The sequence below is a fragment of the Dunckerocampus dactyliophorus genome, chromosome 14, assembly GCF_027744805.1.
Source record: "Dunckerocampus dactyliophorus isolate RoL2022-P2 chromosome 14, RoL_Ddac_1.1, whole genome shotgun sequence".
Lineage (NCBI taxonomy): Eukaryota > Metazoa > Chordata > Actinopteri > Syngnathiformes > Syngnathidae > Dunckerocampus > Dunckerocampus dactyliophorus.
This window is the reverse complement of record NC_072832.1, coordinates 14,303,841-14,328,682: the sequence shown is the minus strand read 5'-3', so window position 1 is coordinate 14,328,682 and position 24,842 is coordinate 14,303,841. Positions and strand designations below refer to the sequence as shown.

At 39.5% G+C, this 24,842-nt stretch overlaps 1 protein-coding gene across 9 annotated transcripts in view; it reads left to right on the top strand.

The window, feature by feature from the left end:
• The window catches only part of adgrb3 (adhesion G protein-coupled receptor B3), a 174,395-nt gene that overhangs the window by 72,532 nt on the left and 77,021 nt on the right, over positions 1 to 24,842 (top strand). For 6 of the 9 annotated variants that reach the window (XM_054798032.1, XM_054798035.1, XM_054798030.1 and 3 more), the window contains 6 exons: positions 7,644 to 7,754; positions 9,551 to 9,712; positions 15,606 to 15,770; positions 17,487 to 17,651; positions 20,927 to 21,091; positions 23,621 to 23,722. In XM_054798032.1, coding sequence (XP_054654007.1) covers positions 7,644 to 7,754; positions 9,551 to 9,712; positions 15,606 to 15,770; positions 17,487 to 17,651; positions 20,927 to 21,091; positions 23,621 to 23,722 — 870 coding nt within the window. The remainder of the gene's footprint in view (positions 1 to 7,643; positions 7,755 to 9,550; positions 9,713 to 15,605; positions 15,771 to 17,486; positions 17,652 to 20,926; positions 21,092 to 23,620; positions 23,723 to 24,842) is intronic. The other 3 variants (XM_054798034.1, XM_054798036.1, XM_054798037.1) reach the window with 3 other exon arrangements.

Below are 24,842 nucleotides of genomic sequence, written 5' to 3'. Positions count from 1 at the left end.
GCAAATCCAAGTAATTATTTATTGCAATTTTCCACCTATTGAAAGTTTATTTTGCAACTAAATGTAATTGCAGTGGAGGTTGAATAACAGGGAAATAACTTATCTCTCTCAGTAATGAGTATGTGCAATTTGTTCTATTCATGCCGCTTTAAATTAAAACAAGGATTTCATGTTTAGATTGGCCGTATTGAATCACAGAACTTACATGAGTGTGCTGCTAGAGAATATTTACAACTATGTAATTGCACGTGTATTTCTATCTAGCACGATGCAACAGAATTTATATAACAAATTAATGTGGTCCTAAAATTCAGTTATGAGTCCTCATGGAATGATTCCAAGCATTTGCAGTAAAACACAAAGGTTACATCGAGGCAACTGGACTCTTCTTGTTTGTTGAAGATGTTTCATTCAAAATGCTTCTGCACTTCAAAAATTTGGGTTTGCATGTTCTCCCCGTGCGTGCAGTACTCTGGTTTCCTCCCACATTCCAAAAACATGCATGTTGGGTTAATTGGTGACTCTAAATTGTCCATAGCTATGAATGTGAGTGTGAATGGATGTTTGTCTATATGTGCCCTGCCATTGGCTGGCGACCAAGTCCAGAGTTCCCGCCTCTCGCCCAAAGTCAGCTGGGATAGGCTCCCGCATACCCCCCCGCGGCTCTAATGAGGATAAGCAGCAAAGAACATGGATCGATGGGTGTGTGCCTTGTGGGTGGTCAATAGGGACAATAGGGTTGTTATTGTGACCGGCGGGCGTGGCTGGTGAACGACCGTCTTGCATATCAATAAGTCAATAGCCTTCTGACGTTATTGGCCACTCTTTCCATTGAATGAGACAATCTTTGGGAGAGAGCTATCAGGACATTTTGTAAGCAGACGATAGGTGATGGCACAATGGTTTCCTTCACATCTCTCAGAATTTGGACATTGTTGTCCTCAAAGGAATGCCCCTTGTTTTTGAGATGCAAATGAACTGCTGACTCTAGGTCTGAAGAAACTGCTCTTCAATGTTGTGCCATGCTTTTGTATAAGGGTTGCTTGGTCTCTCCAATATAAGGTCATTGCATTTCTCACTACACTGCACTGCATAAACAACTGCTGAGTTTGCTTCTCAGGATACTTCTATAGTATACACCCATAGTGGCGAATCTGTACATGGAAGAGATGGAGAAACAGGCTCTCACATCCTTCTCAGGGACAAAACCAAGGCACTGGTTTAGATACGTGGATGACACCTTTGTCATAATCAAAAAACAGGAAATTCAGTCTTTCACAGATCATATCAATGCGGTGGACACCAATATCAAATTTACTCGCGAGGACGCTAAAGAGAACCAACTAGCCTTCTTAGACTGCAAGGTAATTATAGGAGAGGACAGACAGCTACTTACAGAGGTCTTTAGAAAGGCCACACACACTGACCAATACCTGCTTTTTGAATCAAACCATCCACTACAACATAAACTAGGGGTTATTAGGACCCTCCAACATAGAGCGGAACAAATACCAACTAGTGCTGAGGGAAGGAAAAAGGAGACACAACATGTCCAGAGAGCGCTCTCAACCTGTGGGTACCCGTGGTGGGCTTTTAACAAATGTCAAAAGAAGAGAGTAGGAAAAGAAACCCAAAAGCCCACAGAAGCAAAAAGGAGAGGAGTGGTAGTCCCTTATGTAGCTGGGGTCTCCGAAAAACTCCAGAGGATCTTATGGCAACACAAAATTCCTACCTATTTCAAACCAGTAAATACCCTGATACAAAAATTAGTGCATCCTAAAGACAAGGCTCCAAACCAAAAACAGAGCAATGTGGTCTATTCCATCCACTGTAAAGATGAGAAATGCAAAGAGCACTACATTGGGGAAACTAAGCAAATGCTCCAAAAAAGGCTTTATCAACACCGCAGGGACAATTCAAGTGGTCCTCAATCAGCAGTACATCTACACCTTAAAGCAACCAATCACTCTTTTCAGGACAGCGATGTAAAGATTTTGGCCAAAGAAAACAGATGGTTTGAAAGAGGAGTAAAGGAAGCTATTTTTGTCAAACAACAGAACTCATCATTGAATCGGAATGGTGGTTTGAGGTTTAATTTGGACCCTGTGTTCAGCAGGTTACTGAGACCAAAACCCACAGCTCTTACTCTTGCAAATGAGGTGAAGCCAGGGCCGAGCCAGAACAATAGATGCTAACGAGCCAGTATCAGAGTCGTTCATACCCAACTCAGGGAGCGACACGTCCCTTTTATCGGAGGTGCTAACAGCAGGAGAGGATTATACCACTACTCCGCCCAGGCTTAGTGTAAGGAACCAGTAGAAGGAGGGTGTTGGCACACCAATTCCGCCCACTCTTACTGTATTTAAGGCCTAGGCTACCAGCACTTGTTAGTTCGCTGACGAAGCTCTTCGGATGAGGAGCGAAACGTCCGACACCTTCGTCACAGAAGTACAGATGACGTCTCAAGAAGCCTTTCCCTCGATTCTCAGGATACTGTCCTTTGGGTGAACCAGCTTTTGTCTGGGGGTGTTGGTGGGTTTGAAATGCATGTTATGTTTGGAGAAAATACGTCGCAGTGTCTCTGATAAACCAGCCACGTACGGCACCACCACATTTCATCTCCTCTTTGTATTGTCAGACTGGGGTGTAGTGGCCTTTCTTCTACTGTTGGATTTGACGAGTCCAGTTAGAGCACAACGTTAGAAAGGGCCTTCCTGATGTGTGTCTGCTCCTTATGTTTTGCGTTGTCAGTGGAAGGGATCTTCTCTACTCTATCCTCAAGGATGCTGATAACCCCTAGCTTGTGTTCTAGTGGGTGATGGGAGTCAAAGAGCAGACACTGGTCTGTGTGGGTAGGTTTTCTGTAGACCTATCTTTCCCTGCCTGCACTTCGCAGTCTAAAAACACTTTTGCTGTCTTACCCAGTGAAACGGATATTTCTGCCCACAAAGTTTATGTGTTCAGTAAAAAAAAAAATACTTTCACAACTACCATTATTAGCTGCACTTTTGATCTTAATCGCTCGTCTGTCGCGACCAGCATTACAGATAAAGATTATCAAATGCTTATGAGTGCTCCAGGAGTCATGAATTTTGTGCACTTCTATTAGCAGAGGAGACTACCCTTTCAGACTAGCATGTGACAAAGTTTTATGAGGGTACAACAACCAGCGAAATATAAGTAAAAAGATTTGCTCTTGGTCCTTGTGCAACCGGAGCAGGAGTGTGGTTCTCATTGCCAGCAGTAAGTGGAACTTGTTCCCTTTGAACCTTGGCCTCTCCTAAGGCTGCCCTCTGTTCATAACTTTTTATGGACAGAATTTCTAGGCAAAGCCAAGGCGTCCAGGGGGTCCAATTTGGGGACCTTGGGACCTTGTCTCTGCTATTCGCTGATGACGTGTCCTGATGGCCTCATGGGGTTGTGACCTTCAACATTTACTGGGGTGGTTTGCGGCTGAGTGTGAAGCTTCTGGAATGAGACTCAGTACTTCCAAATCAGAGGCCATGGTTCTCAGTGGAAAAGGGTGGATTGCATCGTCCAGTTTGGGAGTGAGATGTCGTTCAAGTATCTGGGGATCTTGTTAATAAGTGCGGGAAAGATGAAGCGTGAGATGGACAGGCGGCTCGGCATTGCCTCTGCCATAATGTGGTCGCTGTACCGGATCGTCGTGGTGAAGAGAGAGCTGAGCCGCAAGGCAAAGCTCTCAATTTACCGGTTGATCTATATTCCCACCCTCACCTATGGTCATGAGCTTTGGGTCGTGACCAAAAGAAAGAGATCGCAAATTCAAGCGGCTGAAATAAGTTACCTCCATAGGGAGGCTGGACTAACCCTAAGAGAAAGGGTGAGGAGCTCGGTAGTAGAGCCACTGCTCCTTGAGGTGACTCGAACATCGACTGTAGTCCGGATGCATCCTGGACGCCTCCCTGTTGAGGTGTTTAGCCGTGATGAGGCCCCGAGGCAAACCTTAAATACATTGGAGAGGTTGTGTCTCACAGCTGGCCTGAGAACACCTCGGTGTCCTCCTGGTGGAACTGCAAGAGATGGTAGAGGCCGGGAAGTCTGGACTTCCCTTCTGAGACTGCTGCCCCCACCACCCAGACCTGTATAAGTTGAAGAAAATGGACTAATGGAGTTGTTCTCTTTTTATTATTGTTTCATTTCATTTTCGTGTTTATTCTTTTTATTACTGTATTTGATATGACCTCCATGTGTTCTGTGTACAGTGTGAGTGACTTGGGAATTAATTTACGTATCCGTCTTCTACTAAAACTCAACTTGCATCACAGTCTAGGAAAGGAACTCGTTCGTAACCCCAGGACCACTTGTATAACCATGTTGGATTTCTGTATTGATCAAATCTGCTCTTTGATGGATGCCACCAATTTGAATCCTCAATAATCTTGAATGAAGACACATGAGTTTTCAGTTCATTTTAAAGCAGTTTAAAAAGCTCTGAATCATTGTCCCAACTTGAAGATAGTATCGTGTTAAACGACAGATTGTAATAACTGGCAAAGTGCAACAACGGTGCTTTCTGCCCCGTAAAGTAGTTGTAGGCACTTTATTTCAACCTGCTTCTGACAAACGACTGCAATCTTACCCACTTTATCTAACCACTGACTTGAATTAATTGCTCAGGAGAATGACTTTCTGTACTTGTTGCATTTTTATTTTTCAACTTTAAACTTCAACAATAGGATGTTTGTCCAGCTGTGTACTCTGACAGACTTGATTGATCAACAATTGATATACTTTACCATGAGTCATTTGCCTTTTTTAAAAATAACTAAGCATAATAACTAAGCACAACTGATGTCAGGTATTTTGGCGAGTGACACTGTTCACATGCGGGCATGAATCAAGCCACAAGAGTATTTCATTTGTTTACTTATGTAAATATTATTCGTGTATTAAAGAATTATTCATTAGCAGTGATATGTGAAGGCAGAAAATAGTGTTCCAAAAGCAGTTACATACAGTATCTGAAAATTATTCCATGTCAACAACCATTTTTTAACATCTTCTCAGGGGACTATATTATAGAAATACAACTTGGATATTACCTAGAGTAGTCACTGTACAGCTTGATTTCTGAGTTTGTCAGTCATACATTGGATCACGAGTGTACCTACAGTCTCTTTATCCATGCAATTCAAACTGTATTTTTGGTCTAACGAATTTGAGCACAATAAAATGCACATATAAACAATTTTATAGAACTATTGGACCTTTGACGATGCCTTTGAAGCCAGTTTTTTGTTTTAATCTGACAACATAAGCGGCAATGTTTGTTTTTCTTTTCATAATAGTTGTATTTTGTGTTTATTGGAAGGACTGTATGTTTTCGGTTTACAGGTGTATGGACTAGGCCAAGGGGGTGCAAGGTGTAGCAGCTTGAGCAAAATAAAGGAAAACATAAATTTTAAACCTACTCAGCTAACCTCAGTTATGTTTCAAGGTAAAATTAATTGAGTTGTATTTCCTATGGTGAAAGGATGCACAGAAAAGGGCACAAAATATGCTGTTAATTATTGTTTCGGGAATACAGTCATCCCTCGCCACTTTGTGCTTTTGTGGCTTCACTCTGTCACAGCTTTCCCAAAATGTATTAGTTCATAAATCATGCTGTTTTGTGGCCTATTATTAGTAAAAATAAGATGCGCATTTAAGCAAATCTTACATACTTTTTGTCTAAATGAAGCATTTTCAAGCCTAAACATTGTTAAATGAACTAAAATACAGATATAACGCATTCAGAGATGCTGTGATAATATGTGTATTCTACACCGGTCACTAGGTATCAGTAATATTACTGTAAGGTTTGGTGAGAAGAACTAAGAACTAGAACTGATGGACAGAACAAGACGCTTTTATTGCAGGTTTGAATGATCTCACAGCAGGCACAATAATCCCTAACACAAGCTACTGTTGTGGCCGTACCGCACGCCAAGCTAATACTCAACTCTGAAACCCTGACATCACTTCCTGTCTCTCTGTCACTCAGCTCCCCTAGCACACACACGAGCAGGAGTCTTATTTATGTCTTAAAAGGCGTATTTTCTCTTATTATGTGACTTATATTGGGTAATACGAGTTGTAAGAGACAAGTTATAAGTTTGGTGAGGACCACTATTTTTAGTCTGTATGGGTTTAGAGGGGCGTGGTTGTGTGTGCTTACGTAAGCAATAAATGGCAAGTATGTGTTGCACTTGCTTGTGCCGGGGAGGGGGAGAGACAGGAAAGGCTGGGAAACCGTAACTTTTGTTGATCGCGTTTTCATTTGCATTGTCACGTTCCTTACACTGCTGCACACTATCAGCCATCAAGTTCACATGCAAAGTATTTGTTTTCTATCCCGGTTTGGTCTGATCATGATCATAGCTTATGATGATAAGCCCACCACACCTAAGCTATTCTGTTCAGCATCTTTGTACAAGCACGTCATCAAGACGGAGGACCCATTCCGACCCTCTCAGCGGCAAAAAGGTAAAAGGAGGCCGCAGCATAGAGTGTAAAGGTGACTATAGGGGTGTTATTTCATGTCTATAGGGCTCTAATAATGTTTAAAACGTAAATAGTAGGTCGTAAACAGGTTTTCTGTGCTCTAACTACAAACATATTCTATTTGTAAATAAGGAATCCTGCTTTGCAGAAATTCACTTATCACGGTTGGGTCTGGAACCAATTAACCGAGATAAACGATGTGTTGTGGAGACCTTGTTATGTTTCTGAGGGGGAGGCTACACTTTGTGCCACACTTTGACAAAACCTGGCTACAAAAACTTGCCTACAAAGATTTTTATTAAGAAATAATATTGTTAATGTAACGTCCTCCTTATTAATGACTGGTGTGTTTGGTTGTCTGATTTACTAATAAAGGCAATTTGTGTGTCATTTATTTTTATTTTTTCCGTCCGTCACCTGCTGCCTATTTGTGAATGATCACGTCACTTCAAATCAATCATGAGGACCACACTGACAACAGTGGTGTCTTATAGTTGAATAAAACATTTCTTGTGTCAGTTTTGCATCGTGCACTCTTTGTCCCTTTTACGAGAGACAAAGAAAGCATGCATTATAAAGAACACAGCTCACAATACAATTTTGACAATACATTTGCAGTGATCTTGGACTGCATCAAACCAAAATGAATCCCATGGGAATGAAAAATCTGTGGAAATTGTGGATCAATCGCATGTTATGTCCATGACCCCCCCGCCCCCTCTTCTGTGGCTTTCTTACAGCTTACACATTTTACTTTAATTTTCTTTTCTTTTTCTTTTTCTGGGTAAAGCAGGCAGGCAGGAGGGAGGGAGAGAGGGAGGGACGGAGGGAGGGTTGCAGCTTTGATGAAGTGTTAGCCAAGTAAAACCGATGTGAGTTAATTTGCATGTTTGCTATGTGTCGCCGCTGTGCTTCCAAGCTCAATTAATAATTTGACTTCACCTTTTATAAATTTGTTGCATTGTTCTATGCCCTAGCGTGAAGGACAAATTAAATCCAAACATGTGTGGTCTTTGTTTCTAGCCATGTACTACAGTTCTTCCCAACACCTTGACCAAAGAGTATGTGATAAGTTTTGTTGTCAGAAGATCATGTGTAAGCCTAGCTTTCATATCAACCTCTATTTTGTCTCATAGAATATGGAATGATCGGAGAGCATACAGTAAAAAGTCAGCGGCCGAGATCAGTTCATGACACAAAGGCCCTGCAGGAGCAAGCTGAATCTGCTAAATTTATGGCGCAAACTGGTAATATGATAGTTATATTTCCTTATTTTATTTTCTTAACTAAACTTAATTTCATCATGCATGCTCTCTCTTGTACTGCACCGTCTTGAGTGGAAATGTTTTTGCTTTATTTTTTTCTTGTTTTCCAACTCATTCTCTACATGAGAAATAGTAATAGACACATCTCTCATTTCTTTACTTTGAACATAAATTAGTGTATATTTCATGTTCACGTAAAGGCTTACTTACTCAAACAGTCAGAATATTTATTTAAAAGGCCCAGATGTGCTTATTTGTATGCTGTAATGCGTGATGGATTTCATGTCATTAGGCTGATAACAAACAAATAAACAAAACTAATATTCAGCCAGATAGCCTAAAGAGGTAAAGTGACATGAGTGGAGTTAATAATTAAAAACAGAAACTATTATAGCATACCTAGCATTTTCTTTACACTGACTACTTTATGCTATAATTACAGCACAATATCAAATTCATTCTCATGTTATGATTTTAGTTAGTTTCATTTTAAAACTACTTTAGTGGCTGGGTTCTTTGCAAAGGAGATTTTTGTTTTTTTATTTTATTATATGTGTTGTTCCGTTTACATTGCTGTCTGTTAATGTTTTCCGAACACCATCAATTCATAACCATCTTAACTGGCAACTCACCAAACACAACCCGCCTGAATTAACAGTCACTCATTAAACTCCTCCACGTGCTAGGTATGTTGCGTCCCCATCGAGGTGTATCGCTGTGCTTTTGTGGTCTTCATTCTCATGTTAAATACACTCCCTGTGCTGCCTCATTTAACAAATTGATCCACCTTCCAGTCTATCCTATGATCTCCAAATTTAAGGGCAGAGTTGTGACGAGCTAATTGGCTGAATCAAGTTGTTACGCTTTGTAGTGAGGAGCTGTTTTCAAGCGTACTGTGCTTAAAAACGTGCTACAATTCAAGAGCTAAGACATAACACAAAAAAGCCTTAAATAAAAGTGAATACGTCACGTGGAAAATGAATTATTTTGTTGGTGACATGAATTTACTTTAGGTTTGACTCCAATTTGGGTCATTGACTTGCTCAGTAATGTTACTTCAATGAGTGTTTAAGACCAGTTGAATACAATCAGGGTTAGTTTTTGAATATTAATCCAGTCTGCTCTCAACTAAAGCCACGGGAAGCTAAAAGGCTTATAACAAAGCACAATTCCAGACCTAAATTGCTAGTTTAATGACCTTGAATCAATTAATTGTCTACCTTTTGTTTTTTTATTCAGTGTGGAGCCACTTTTGAATATTGTCCCACTGATGTCAAGGAAGCTACACGATTTTGCTGCAGTGCAAGGGAATCCATATATCGGACCTTCCTTTCTCAACTAACACCCATCACAATTTCCATTGTGTGATTTTTTTTTTTCTAAACGTCATCCTCTTTGCATGTGGCCATGTTCTTATCAGGTTTATTTATTTACGCTCTTTTTCCCCGCCATGCTTTTTCAACATATTTTTGTTTCACTGAAATGCTTTGAAAGATGAACTAAATGCAATTTAGAATGCAACAATGTCTGATGTTATTTTTTTATGCCCAAATTTCTGTGATCTTTGCACAAATATGCCCTTGTTGTGACCTGATTAAGTGACTCAGTATTTGCCAAAGATCACAGAATCCTCGTGTAGAGCACCTTTTAAGTCCTGAAGATGCCACCTCTATCAACTGTGGCTAACTGTGGCTCCTTCCCATTTGACTGCCCACCTTAGCCGCGCCCCCCAAGACCATACTGCTGCATTTAACTAGTGTCACCCTTCTCCCATACAGGTGAATCAGGTGCAGAGGAGTGGTCCCAGTGGAGCTCTTGCTCTGTAACATGCGGTCAAGGGTCGCAGGTGCGAACAAGAACATGTGTCTCACCATATGGAACACACTGCAGCGGCCCTTTAAGAGAATCAAGGGTTTGCAATAACACTGCCCCTTGTCCAGGTAGTGTTAGCCGCAGATTCTTGAATGTTTTTTATTTTTTTACTCATTTGTTGTTGAAATGACAGGAAATGTGTTGTACCGGAATGTGTCTTTAATTGTATGATGATCATCAGTTAACCCAATGTTTTCTTTCCAGTTATTTTGTGAATGTGTCTTTTGGTCATAATCACCTTTCTGATTTCCCATTTCATATAACTGCAAGGCACCCTCCCCCCACCCCCCGTCAGCAGCAAAATTTGTTTCATGCTGTTTGCTTGTACATCAGAAGACACTTCCCTGAAAAGTAATAGCAATAACGCAAAATACCTTGGCTGTTTCTAAGGTCTTTGTGTATTTACGTCCTTCGCACATGTGACGGTAGGACAGATGACTCATTGCGTCTTTTTATGCAGGTGCTTCTGCATTGTCAGGAATGATCAAAATGTCCCAGTAAAAGCACATAGAAATAAAAGTTTATTTTAAAAAAAACATCCACTAATTAACCTAAACACATTTTGACATCATTTGTGTAAACATATTAAACTGTACCACTACATAAAGCGTCCTCGTGGGAATTTAAAACGATGCAAGATTCCATGAAGTCAGTCGGCATGTATTGTTCCACCTACACGACTTTGCAAACTTGTGTTTCTGCTTAAGTCCCGCCTTTCTGCCACTGGCTTGCTTTTCAGTGGCTGCCGGTGCATCACTGGACAAAATAAACATCAATCATGAGCGCAGGTTGTGTTCGTAGTAATAATTCTATGCAGCAGCAACCATTTTACATGTTTACAGTGACTGATTTTATTAGTGTACTTATTGTCCAGAATACATCCTCTGGAAGTTGATTATAGCAAAGCATATCAGAGGACTGAAATTGCTTTTTTTAATTAGATTTTGTTGTTTTTGTGAAAAAAGAATCAATGGAAAGTGTTGGCCTATTAAAATAATTTATGTGTAGCATTGCTGTCCTGTTAAACGCTAGATCTTATGCTTTAAAATTTGTTTCAGACACGCCATAGACTAATAACAAATTACTTTCCAATAGCATCAACAATTAATATTTACAATATATTGCATTTTGGCACGTAAAGTGGGCAAAAACATGTCTAGAAATGACAAAAGCAATAAAATGTATCAAGACTAGAAGTCCAACCAGAGGAGAGATTCATGGTTCAATTACGGGACAAGAGTGTTTAGAATTCTCATGTCTCGAGCTGTGAAGCTGTTAAGAGTCCTGGTGGTCCTGCCAGGGATATTTGTGATGTCATGCCTGATATCAGAATATTCTGGGAGGGCTGTTCCAGGTCTGGGAAACAGCATGCTTGCATTAGCTTATATATTATACTTACAAATAAGCAGTGTTGGGAGTAACGGCGTTACTTAGTGTTTTCCAGTATAATTAATCCTACCTAATTAATTACAGTTTCAAACGTTACAACGCTGTTGCTGTTACCAACAGTGAAATGTGGTGCATTATTATGCACTGATATATCAGCTGTTATGCGACCTGGCTCCCTCAGCCAGCCAGGCACAGATTGTCCTTGTTTGGTGATGGTGGAGTGATGACAGATGCATAAGTAATGATGACTGGCTAAAGGTAGAGTAGAATTTCATGGTAAGCCAATCAGTGCCGGAGCTGAGGTAGGTGAGTGGTGTTATTTCAAAGCTCAACGCGGCGCCCCCACAGAAGAGAACCCGATGCAGCGATGGCGAGCCGAAGCGGTCTGTCTAGTTAAAACAGGCATTTTCAGGATGTAAGTACAGGTACTACTGTAAGAACATACATGTGTGCATTATGTCCCAAAGCAAAGTGTTTGCCTGCGTCCATTGTGTGTCACTCCAATCTCATGAAACATCTTGCAGCACCTCAAAAAAGCTAAATCCAAATTCTTTTAAACATTTGAAGTTCTTTCAAAGCAACACAATCATTTTCTTTAACTTCCTCTGGTTACTAGTAACATTTAAGGGGGAGTAATACCATTACTAATTCAATTACTTTTTGTTGAAAGTAACTAGTAATTATAACAAATTAATTTTTTAAAAGGAGACATGCTGCACACCTGCTTGATCTAGTAGGTATATGATGGCGCTTTTTAAATGGAGACTCTGTGCATCCAACACTCCAAATTCAAAGTGGCTAAGTTTTGACACATTCAGATCTGTGATGTATTGTACTTGATTTTAAATGCGGTATGTGTAAGTGGGAAGTTCGCAGGTCAACCTCCTACTGTGCATGGAGTCCAAGAAGAGAAATGGAGTGAGTCATTTCAAACAGCAGTATATATATAAGTAACAACCAAAGTAATACAACCCAAGGCTATTTTTTGATTTCAAGAGTATCTTACGTGGTTGCAAGAAGCTTACTCTTGTCAGTCATTTTTAAGACAAAAGCTCCATATGTCCATCAGTTTTCTGCTGCCAGTATTGGAAGAGTGTGATGGTGTCATGTTTTTTATTGCACAGCGCCATAAGTCGGATAGCTGAGGGGGGTAAACAAAACCTCTGACTTCTTGTTATATATAAATATGAGTGCAGCACTTTTGTATTTGCTTCCACTTTTCATGAGTTGAACTCAAAGATCTAAAGCTGTCGCCATGACAGTTGAAATGCACAGTGGCCTTTTATTGTGGCCAAGCTAAGGCACACTTGTGCGATAATCATGCTGTCTAATCAGCATGTTGATATGCCACACGTGTGTGGTGCATGAATTATGAACGCTCACCAACACAGATTTAGACAGATTTGTGAACAATATTTGGGAGCGATAGGCCTTGGAATGAAACACAGGAACAAAAACAAACGCTCAAAGCTCAACGCTGTCTTTTTGTTTCTAGGTTGTAATAGAAAAGCCATACTTTCTGAGGTGCATAGCCCTGGAACACATGGCACTGTGCACTCTAGTATTAAATACATTATAGCAAATCTGAAAGTCCACAAATTGTTTGCTTTTAAGCATCATCTAAGACTCTACAGGTCCAATTTGTTTGTTGTCTGTTTATGGCCCTCAAACTGGCCATACAGATTTGGTGGCCTTGCCTGCTTTGCACTGCACCTTTAGTTAGAAACATCAGAACAGTTGGCAGAGGCAGACCGGGATCTGATGTTAACATGCTTTTTGGGGGGACCATCAGCTTCATCCAATGATCTGACCACTATACAGTATATCTACCCCTCATCCTGAGATCCGACGCTTGCCTTTGTATATGCTGTGGTTAGAGACCCAGTTCAGTGGGAGTCATTAATTTGCTGTCTACAAAGGAAACTCCTCAAAGATAGAGCATAAAAGCTACTTTTTACCAGCTACTGTTGTCTATGAAATTACAGTAGAACCTCAAAGATTTGGCAACGGTGGTTGACCTTACATTTCTTCTGATTTGGAAGAAGAAAAATGGCACAAAAGATGTGATGTTTTTCATGATATGCTGAGGTCTTCCTCAGGGTCATGCATGATGATGGTTCAAACTCAGAAGGCATGTGTGCAGAGCAGAGGTCATCAACTACATTTGTCCAAGGGCTAGAATTTTGAGGGCCAGATGCTATAAAATGTAATGTTTTATCGAAAATAATATATTACATAGGAGTCCACCACAGGTCAAATTTACAGCTACAGATACAGTCCCTCTTGTCAATTAGATCCATTTCCAAATTGTGACCAGTGATTACAGTAATCCCTCGTTTACCGTGGTTAATTGGTTATACAGCTGACCGTGATAAGTGAATTTCCGAAGTAGGAAGTAGGATTTCTCATTTATAAATGAAATATTTTCATAGTTAAAGAATAGAAAACGTTTTTACAACCTTAAGTTTTTTAACATTATTAGAGCCCTCTAGACATGAAATAACACCCCTACAGTCACCTTTACACTTGTACCACCCAATATAGTACACAAAATAAGACTAAATAAGACACATTTAAGACACAATAAGACTTGATCCCGCATGTGTTACTATATGTGTTCGGACAGGAGATAATGTCGGGGTTTCAAAGTTGAGTTTCAGCTTTGCGTGGGTAACAGCCATATTTTTATTAGGGATTTTTATTATGAATTATTTTGATGGTTGTGACATACAGTAATTCAAACCTGCAATAAAAGCCCGTTGTTCCGTCGATCAAGTCTGGTGCTTGTGTGTCTCACCGAACATTACAGTTACATAACTGACACCTAGTGACAAGTGTAGAATACTACATTTCATCAGCGTCTTTGACTGTGCTTTTGGAATGCCTTTGTATTTCAGTTCATTTAATCACTTTAAAATGCTTAATTTAGGTAAAAAATATGTAAAATGTTTTTTTTTACTAATAATAGGCCGTATTCAACCACAAAAGAGCACGATTGAGTAACTGATATATTTTTTGAAAAACTGTGAGACAATAAAACCGCAAAATTAGAACTGCGATGTTGCGAGGGACGACTGTTTCTTAAACTCAAATCCAAAAGCACTCCACCTGACAATAATCAGAGCCAAGAATCACTCACAATGTTTTGGTTTTTTTTGAACACGGACACACCTCGCAAATCAAACTTTTTACCAAACGCTGTATTCAGATCACTGCTTATTATCTTAGACTTTATATCTTCCATGATCTTAACCTTGGGGTGACTGAAATTAAAGTAAGGCTTTGATTTTCACACACACACCCACACAATATACATATATTGCTTGTGTAACTTAAGAATGATTTGAATGCAGGTTAGCTCCTCAAGTTCACTTCGCAGTCTTCCTCTCGGTTATTACGTTCCCTTCATCTCTGGGAACAAGAAGTTACTTGAGAGACTAATATAGGAGTTTGTGTTTTTTTTTAAGAAGTACTTTCATTATTTAATATCGCTGTGTATTGTCTGCTGCCAAGACAAGACGTGAGTTGTCTAACCTACTGTATGTCTGCTGCTCACATTTCCATATTCTGCTCTCCAAAGTAAAAACTTTGAGCCAATAGCAAACGTTTTCTGCAGTTTGAGGAGGAAGTTGCCATCTGTCAGCCGGAGATGCAAAATTAAATTGCTCAAGAAACAAAACCTTTTTGCCAGCTATTGTATAAAATTAGGAAGTTAGAACAAAAGACTTTGGTCCCTCAAAGCTTGACTAATAAAGAGACAACTCATAAGTAAGATAACGCATGTGTTTGCTCATCTCATGTTTCAAAGAACAAAACATCTTGCTCTGTTAATGTATTTTGATGAATTTGGGTTTAACATATTAAGGAACAATTGTTGCAGCAGTGTGTCTTGAGGATCCAAAAATAAAATCAGACCATCTGGGGTTTAGGCCACGCTTAAAGACAAAATAATTGCCTGCCTTGGGAGCATTTCTTGCATCGTTTGCATGACTGATGTCTTACAGTGAATAAAATATATGACATTAATCTGATATTTAGGTGGTATGGTTGCTTATTGCAGACACTGTTGAGTATGACCACTTTTTCAGACATGCGGATCCAGGCTACGGTCTGTCTGCTGCTTAATGATTATTAATATGCTGTTGCAGGGACAAATTTGCACGACCCTTGTCGTCCTGCATTAACCTTTAGGTATTTGCAGTCAACCAAGAAGAATCAGCAAGCTGTAAAATTGACACACCACCCACATCTTTGCTCAGGCAGTCTGGAACAGTAATGTCTCTATTACACTTGGCTACTGTTTGAGCCATCGTTAATTAACGTCTTCACATGGAAAAGTTTGCTAATGAATGCTAAATATACATATAATATACACTAGTGACTGACGCTCGTGGTTTGTGAATTAAGCCCGGCACTGTCCGTGTGCTCAGTGTTTCATCCAATATCTTTGTTAATTATTTGTGATTGATTTGATTTCCTTTTGTGGCTAAGCGCAGTTTATTATTGTCAGTTTGTGTAATGGGCACAGTGAAGGGATATTGATCAGACCTGACACCTTCTCTGTGCCCGCAGTGCACGGTGTATGGGAGGAGTGGTCACCTTGGAGTCTGTGCTCGTTCACGTGTGGCCGTGGTCACCGCACTCGGACTAGGATGTGTGCGCCCCCACAGCATGGAGGTCGGGCCTGCGACGGACCTGAGACACAGACTAAGCTTTGCAACATAGCCCTATGCCCAGGTATCATCTATCTTCAGAAAATGTTCCTTCTTAGTTGCACCATTCATCATCCCTGAGAAAGGAATGGGTCAAATTAATGCTATCAAACCTTTTTCAGAACTTACCGAAATTACAAATGTGTTTTTTTTTTTACAAAAACCTGTTGTACAGCAAAGTATTTTTTAAATCAGATATGCAGTATCTCACAAATGTCAATACTAGTGACGGAAATTTTGGCTCTTTTAAGGGAACCCCGTTCTTTTGGCTTGTCTCCCTAAAAAGAATCGGCTCTTTCAGCTCCTCTGATTTTCCTTTTTTTTTGGGGGGGGGGGGGGGGGTTATATCAAATGTTTATTATTATATGGATTTTTAATATTTACATTATATTGCATGGAACTGATTGCTACAAAAAATTAATTCTAACCCATATCAGTTCGACAAAAAGATCCAATCCGATTGGATGTATTATTTGTACATTTCCAACTATTTACAGTGAAACAACATAACATCAACAAAACATTACACAATGAAATATAAAGTAAAATGCAGCATCCAGGTCACAGTTTTTGCTCATATTTAGTGAAGATCGGCATTCATAAACACAAAGTGCCTCAGCTGTTGTTTCCGGCTGCTCATTTTCCTCACCGTGCTACGGCGTGTAGCTTGAAATTATGTAGCAACTTTCTTTCACTCTCTTTCGTCTCCCTCCCACGGCTGTGTGGTGTGTGTAACCCCTTCCCCTTCTCAGTGTCCAGACATATGGCACCACACATTTTGACCAATTACGTGCTGCTTTATGACAAAAACAGCCAAACAGAAGCCGGTTTGTTCACTTCAAAGAGCCGGGTCTCATCGTTCACTTCAAAGATCGAGCAACCCATTACCACTGAGTACACCCCCTCACATTTCAGTAGGCATTTTTATGACAGTGTATATTCTCAACACTATATAAGCTTGGACATACTTGAGAATAGTATATACTAAGTGAAACTAAGTTTCATGTTCAAGTTTCATTCCTTGTGTGCTGAAATGTGAGAGGTGTACTCACTTTTGTGAGATACTGTTTTTAGCAACAGAGCTGTATAGCAGTCATGTGTAAGTGGGATCTTTAAGCAGACTTGGAAATAATGTTGCCCAAAGATGACGTACAGGTTAGTGTAAATGTAATAATAGTTTCTGCCGATTAAAGGATATGTAAAAACAGCAAAACCCCTCTGAACCAGAGCCCATTGCGGATCCAGATCTCAGGTTTGGGAAGGGCTGGGTGAGAGTTTTAATAGCATTACAAAAATACGGCATGCAATTAGTATGAAAATGCCAAGAATAAAAGCGAGTGATTTGAGTAATCAGGCTCCATTCAATCAGAATACAGCTCAATCAAAGCAGGGTTTCGTAATTGTATTTAACGTTAATCTTGGGGTGTCAGTAATATTGTTCCCTAGACAAGTCATTTAGTTATGGTAAGCATATACAGTATTTTACTCCAAAAAGTGCACCCTTTCCAATGCAGAGACAGCACTGAAACACCTTAAGGATTCTGGCAGTTGTCATAATAAAAGTGACGCTAGTTAAGCTTCAGTCAGTCCCTCTATAGCGTCCATGTTGGCTATACATTTTGTATACCACTGGATTCTATTCTAAATCTCCTTCCATTTCTGTCTGCTCTGTTTTATTTTTATTTGATTTTTTTCCACCATCACTTGCGACCTGCTTGTTGTATTGTGGCTGGTGCCTCAGTGGATGGACAGTGGCAAGAGTGGAGCTCTTGGAGTGATTGCTCAGTGACCTGTGCCAACGGCACTCAGCAAAGGACCAGGCAGTGCTCGGCGGCCGCGCACGGGGGATCGGAGTGTCGCGGTCACTGGGCAGAAAGCAGAGAGTGCCATAATCCTGACTGCACAGGTAAAAAGCCAGAGCCTCTTTAATTCCATATCTGCTCGGATGTCTAAATGTGAAAGCATGAATTGAAGGCCATATGCATTATAATTATTACCAAATGTTTTAGTTGAGATTAGGGGAGGTAATCGTGGCGTAAATTGTGATAGGATAATACACTTTTGTGATAGTTTACCAATCTTAACAAAATATCGCACAAAACTGAGTATACGTCTTTTTACGCCAGTATATTTTCCCAGAAGACAAGACTATAGAAAGGAAACTTGGATACTTAGAGTAGTCAGTTTACATGATTATTATGTAATTATTATCTAAACAGCTGGCAAAATAAGCGAGTAGCAAGACAATTTTGTCATGCCTCCAGTCAAGCATGGTGGTAGCATCATGGTGCAGGGTTGCATGAGTGCTGCTGGGGAGCTGCGGATCATTGAAGGAAACATGAATTGCATTCTGAACTAGAAAAACAGTGGCGCATGGCACTTTTTGAACATGATAACAAGCACAAGCACAACCTCCAAGACAATCTGTGCAACTCTACTTAATTCCATATTCAAGAGGGGTTTACTCACTTTTGTCAGATATTATACATAACATCTGTTATGTAAGTGAAGGAGGGAAACCTGGGTTAAACACATTTGATATAAAAGTCGACTTTTCTCCCATAATATTTCCTTAATGATAGGCTGACAAATTCGTATTATGACCATTTAAAGATGTTTTTTTTATAACAACACAGTAGTTATTTGACTGATTTAACGGCAGAAATGTACAGTAAATCTATACTTTCAACCATGACATGTTTACACAAAGCTCACTGTGTTATGAAAGCAATGTATTTTATATTTAACATGAAATTCAGCAGAATTCATAGTTGAATGGTAAATATACTTACACAGGTATGACCTGCATGCATTAACCATGTTTAAAACATATTGTTCATGATTGAAGGTTGTTGATGCTTTTATGAGTATAGCACTATCGAAATCTGACGGATATACAGTATATATATATATATATTTATTTATCACCAATCTCACACCAATACATCCACAATACATTGCAATATCAATATTGTGTCCCAGGGACTAGATTACATTAAGGGCTCTTCTGTTGTTTCTATTGCATGGTGAAAAACCTTAATAGTGAGAATCAAAGCTGCATTTCAAGAAAATAGGAATAATGTTAAGACCATGCTCTATCAATTGGATTTGTACAATCCAGTTAGAAATGCTGTATGCCTTTCACAAAATTCAGGGTTAGCCGCCCAGGCTGTCCGTCAGCACCATTGATGCATTAGAGGCTCATAGATGTCAGCTTAGTGGCCTCCATCAAGCCTTGTCTCAACCCACAGAGGCCCTCTTATAATCTCCTGATGCAATTTTTGCTGCTACAGCCTGAAAAAATTGGATTTTTTTCTGTTTGTTTTGTTTGATTGTGACAGTCTCTTCCATTCTGAAAGACTGTCCAAATGTTACTCAACTATTCAGTCAAGGCAAAGCAGTAAATGAAACAGTAGTGAGAGACTTCTGAAGATGGTTCTTTCATTCCGATTTGTGCGACAATGAACCTGGAAATGTTTTATTGTTTTTGTACTTCACACGATCAAGATACATTTGTGTGTGTGTTTTTAATGAGTGCTACCTACTTAGCAATTTAAATGCATCCAAAGGTGTGTTTGATCAAAAGCTTGCACTGAAAAAAAAAAAAAAAATATATATATATATATATATATATATATATATATATATATATATATATATATAATACGGAGTTTCTTTGTGAAAATTAATTACAGCTCCAGTGGTAGATCTCTGCCAAGGCCAAACACTACTTTTTTGTATTTGAATAATAATGTACACCTTCATACATACCAGCACCATAATATGCCTACATTTGGTCTTTAAGATTAAAGTAATAAGGAAATATTTCCAGTATGACATCCTTGGCAGAGGCATAGAAGGTCAGTGCTGACTTTCCATTAACAATAGTAGCTTTGAAGCAAACATCTGATTTTTTTTTGGAGAATATGAGCTTTCAGAACTGAGGTTTAGGGATTGTTTTCGGCGGCTTCTCTTCTACATTTGGAAGCGGTAGAGAAGGAGGTTGTTTGTAGGAGAATTGTTGTGCTGCATGTGCTTCCCGCTTCTTTAGAACAGGGCATGGGAATTACTACATTGCTGAAGGGCAGCATTGTTTTGTCTAATGTGCGGTTTAATAGTCTTCATTACAGAGGCATAAAACCTGCTGCTGGTTATGACAACTTTTGAAATTATTGTGCTTTAACGTTGTCAGCATGAGTTGAATAATCACCATTTGCAGAGAAGTTCTGGTAGCTATAAAATGCACACATCCTGCTAAGCGCTTCAAGTAATTTTGTTCAGTTACTGAATTGAATCTGCAAGCTTTAAGTCTATAACAAAATGCCAGACAGTAATCTCTTGTTTATGGCGATTCATTGCTTCCAGACCCAACTGTGATAAGTGAATTTCCGCAAAGTAGGATTCCTTATTCATAAATCGAATATTTCCATAGTAATAGCGTCAAAAACCTGTTTACCACCTTCTGAGTACAGTTTTTAACATTATTAGATATTTATTATTACTAGACATGAAATCACACCCCTATAGTCACCTTTACACTCATATTACCAAATATAGTAGACAGAATATTATAAAATAAGCCATCTAAGACATAAGACTCCTGCTTGTCTGTGTTGCTGTAAATGTGTTCTGGCGCTGGGCGAGGTGAGTAGGTGGTGGACAGGAAGTGACGTTTGGGGGTTCAAAGTTGAGTTTTAACAGTAGCCCGTGTTTTTCTTAGGGATTTTTCTTGGGGATTATTGTGCCTGTTGTGTGATCCTTCAAACCAGCAATAAAAGGCTGTTGTTCTGGCGATCATGTCTGAGGCTTGTGTGTCTCGCCGAACATTACAGTAACATTACTGACACCTAATGACCAGTGTAGAATACTACATATGATTGCAATGTCTTTGAATGCCTCTTCTGGATGCCTTCTGTTTTTATTGTAGTTCATTTAGCCATTTTTTGCTTAAATATGCAGATTTTTTGGCTGGTAATAGGCCGTATTCAGTCACTACTTCAACAGCAATGATTTATTATTTTTGAAAAACCTTGATAGAGTGAAACCATGGAATTCGAAGCTTGAAGTGATGGTATTTCTTATCTAGAAAAAAGTCTGAAAAAGAGGGGTCGTCTTATATTCAAGGTCATCTTATATTTGGGTCAATGTGGTACTTGTCAACAAGATTTGTTTGTGTTGCAGCAAATGGCCAGTGGAACCCATGGGGTCCATGGAGCGGCTGCTCTAAGTCGTGTGATGGTGGATGGCAACGGCGAACTCGGGTGTGTCAGGGGGCGGCGACGACCGGGCATCAGTGTGATGGCAATAGGGAAGAAGTCCGGAAGTGCAGCGACCAACGCTGTCCAGGTAAGGTGGAATTCTTGTACAATAATAATAATAAAATGTCAAACTCATGCCTTCCTCAAGTGCTGCAGTACAATGCTTTTAGCATACAGTTGCACTCAAAATTATACAACCCTCATTGTAAATTACATATATTTAATTACATCTTTCAATAGATACAGTAGCAAGTTGAAAAAAAATATGCTGATTTTCATAATATTAGTTGGGTTGGGCTTTGTTCTTCCATCCATCCATCCATCCATCTTCTATGCCACTTATCTTCACTAGGGTCGCGGGTATGCTGGAGCCTATCCCAGCTGACTTCGGGCAAGAGGCAGTGTACACCCTGGACTGGTTGCCAGTCAATCACAGGCTTTGCAAATACAGTGGAACCTCAGTTTTTTCATGGGATTCAGTTTTCGCCGAAAGTTATTACCAAAAATATGTCTGGGTTTTCATACGCAGTCTCGGTCATCGCATGGCCAAACAGTGTGCCTCACTAATTAGTCCGTTTGCCACATATCATTCTGTAGAATCCAGTGCCCAAACAAAGCATCCATGCACTGGTGAGTTATGGATAGTGGTTAGAATGGGTAGAAGAATGTATAGCGGTGGGAATATTAGTTAATATCAGTTTTATTATGTGTGTAAACATACACAGAACAATGAACAATTCTCTGTCTCTTTTCTTCCTGCTCGTCAGTATTGTGTGCCGTGCGCTCAAGAGATATTCAAGTGCACTGTGTAATTCTGAGTGTCAGACATTCGGTGCTTTGTTTCATTGAGTACGGCTGCAAAATAACCCACCCCAAGTATACAGCTCTAACTGGTCACTCTTTCAAGTTAAGTTTGGAATGTACTGGAGTGAAATGGCGTCCGGGTGGCTCTTACTTCCTTGCCACTCCTCCCTCCTCTAATCTCTGTGCTTGCTCGTCTTCCATCAAGGTAAAAGTGATTTAAATCATCATCTATCCATTTCATGCATAATGTATGTGTATTTTGCATTGTTGTATGCATGTAAAACTATTATTCTATATAAAATGTGGTTTTCTTCATATTTCTGGGTTTGCTTCGGTTTTCGTACGTTTCGGTTTTCGTCTGACCTTTTGGAACAGATTAATGTCACAAGCTGAGGTTCCACTGTAAATAGAATTTACAATGAGGGTTGAATAATTCTGAGTGCTGTAAGCACACAATGCTCATTTAATACATTTAAAACTGTCTACTCACCATAGCTTTATAACTAAATGGCCACCTAAAAGTAATTGAAAGCAGGGAAACAATTAGCATAGCAACACCATTTTTTGATGAATGAACTGTTAACAGGCTTACCCTGTACTGTGACCTGTAATACTAGTTTGATCCACAGGAGGGGCTAGTGAGACACGGTGGCATATAGTCTGCCCTCCAATTAAACATAGAAGAAAGCTAGCCAGAAGTTATTAGAGAACACCTGTAAACAAAACTAGCTACTAGCTAGTGTCTGCTTTCTTCTTTCTAAACTTTATGGATGCTAGCCTTGATTTGTTCTTAAGTTACTGGTAAAATGTAATCAAATGTTTAAGTTGTCACCTATTTGTGCAAATCAAGGCAACAGAATGTTAGAATAAACAGCAACAATGTGTTCACATACTGTAGATTAGGTATGTTCCAAGATTTTGACATGTGTAAGGGCATGCCTGTAATCCATCTAATCAGATAAATCATCAAAAAACCTTTAATTTGATACCTAACTCACTTCCCTGACTTCAGTATTAAAGAAGCTACAGTAACTTTTGTAGAAAGCTAGTATGCTGTCTCTCCCTATTGTCTGACCTTTGACTTAAGACAAAAGCTGTGGTTGAGAACGGAAAACTCTGTATCTTTTTTTTTTTTGTCTGAAGTCAATGAAATTTTCAATACTAGATTTCAGCATATGAAAAGTATTAAATCCTTTTTTTTCCCCTTAATTCACTTGAAATACTTAGCATAATTGGTTAATTAATGTAGCACACTATATGCATCATAGAATATAGCGCACACACACACACACACACACACACACACACACACACAGATGGTCTTTATAGTTGTGAAGATGAAAGGACATGCCCTAATAACTCTGGATAGAAAAATAGTATTTTGCATGGTTATATTTTGATGAAATTCCACATGAGCACTGAGAAATAGAAAAGAAATAATCCCACATACCTTTTATTCCAGTTTAATGTTACGATCCTTTTTTGGCCTTTCATGATGGCTTTGATTTAAGTTTTCATATAAATGTGATACCAAATTTAAGTAAACCAGTATTTGAAGTATAAAAATACATACAACCAGCGATAAAGCTTCATTTTTGGGGAATCCCTAGTACTCTCTCATACAGATGCACACACATTAACAGTGTTTCACTGCCACGCAGTGCGAGGATTGGAACGTACCTACATAGATTCCCGTTACTCAACTTGATCCCCTGTTTTTCAGTGTAATGGCAAGAAACGCTTGCATCAGGCACAAAATACTGGAATGTTCTTTTCATCGATACAGATGCACTCGCATTACTTTGTATTTCAGCACCATATGAGATTTGTCCCGAGGACTATTCCGTGTCGATGGTGTGGAGACGCACACCTTCAGGGGAACTGGCCTTTAACAGATGTCCACCAAATGCCACAGGTAAGGCCAAGTAATATTTTTTGTGGTCACACTTTACTATAACGTACACAAAAGAACAGTAATTACTGAGGAACTAATGAAGAACTAATGAGGAACTAATGACTAATGCATATAAATGTAGACTAGTTACGGAGGAACTAATGAAGAACTAATGAGGAACTAATGAGTAGAGTAGTTACTGAGCAATTAAGTCACATAAATTTAAAGTAGTTACTGAGGAACTAATGAAGAACTAATGAGGAACTAATGACTAAGGCACATACGTTTAGGCTAGTTACTGAGGAACAAATGAAGAACTAATGATTAACTAATGAGTAGTGGTTAGGGTTAGGGTTAGGTAGGTTCATTCCTCATTCCTCATTAACTACTGTAATTGTTCATTCCTAAACTATAACATGTTTGCACAGTCTTACCACAGGCCACGTGATGACATTAATGTTGGATTTCTGGTGTCTGACCTGCACTGCAGTATACATATTACACGACAGGCCTTTTTGTTCTACAAGTTTATTCCCTAATCTTTGCTAAATTTGCAAAACACTGTGACTGTAAAACTAAACCCGGTGCCAGAATTCAACTGCCAAAGGAGAAAGCCCTTATCCCTTCATCCGAATGCACCACACAGCGTAACTCTTGGCTGCACCTGTCAGATTCTTCTCAGGCTGTGACTCATTGCATTGGATTGTTGGAGAGAAAAAAAAATGTATCGTGTATTTTTAGACAGTCATACTGTTTTTAATTTTGTGATGGATGAGACACACTGACATTTAATATTGTATATCAAATATACAGTTGTATGCTAAATTGGCTAGATACCAACACGAGACGCTATTTGATGGGATACAGTTTTACAAAATTGACAGAAATTGAGATTATGTAAAAAAAAAAAAAACACAGTTTTATCTGGACTATGAGTCATGCTTTTTTTCATACTTTGGCTGGTCCTACCACTTCTAGTCAGGTGCGACTTATATATCAAAATATACACAGCCGTCCTTCACGGTTTGAATTTCTCGGCTTCCCTCGACCACATCCATTCATCCATTTTTTGTGCCGCTTATCCTCACTAGGGTCGCGGGTACGCTGGAGCCTATCCCAGCTGCCTTCGGGCGAGAGGCGG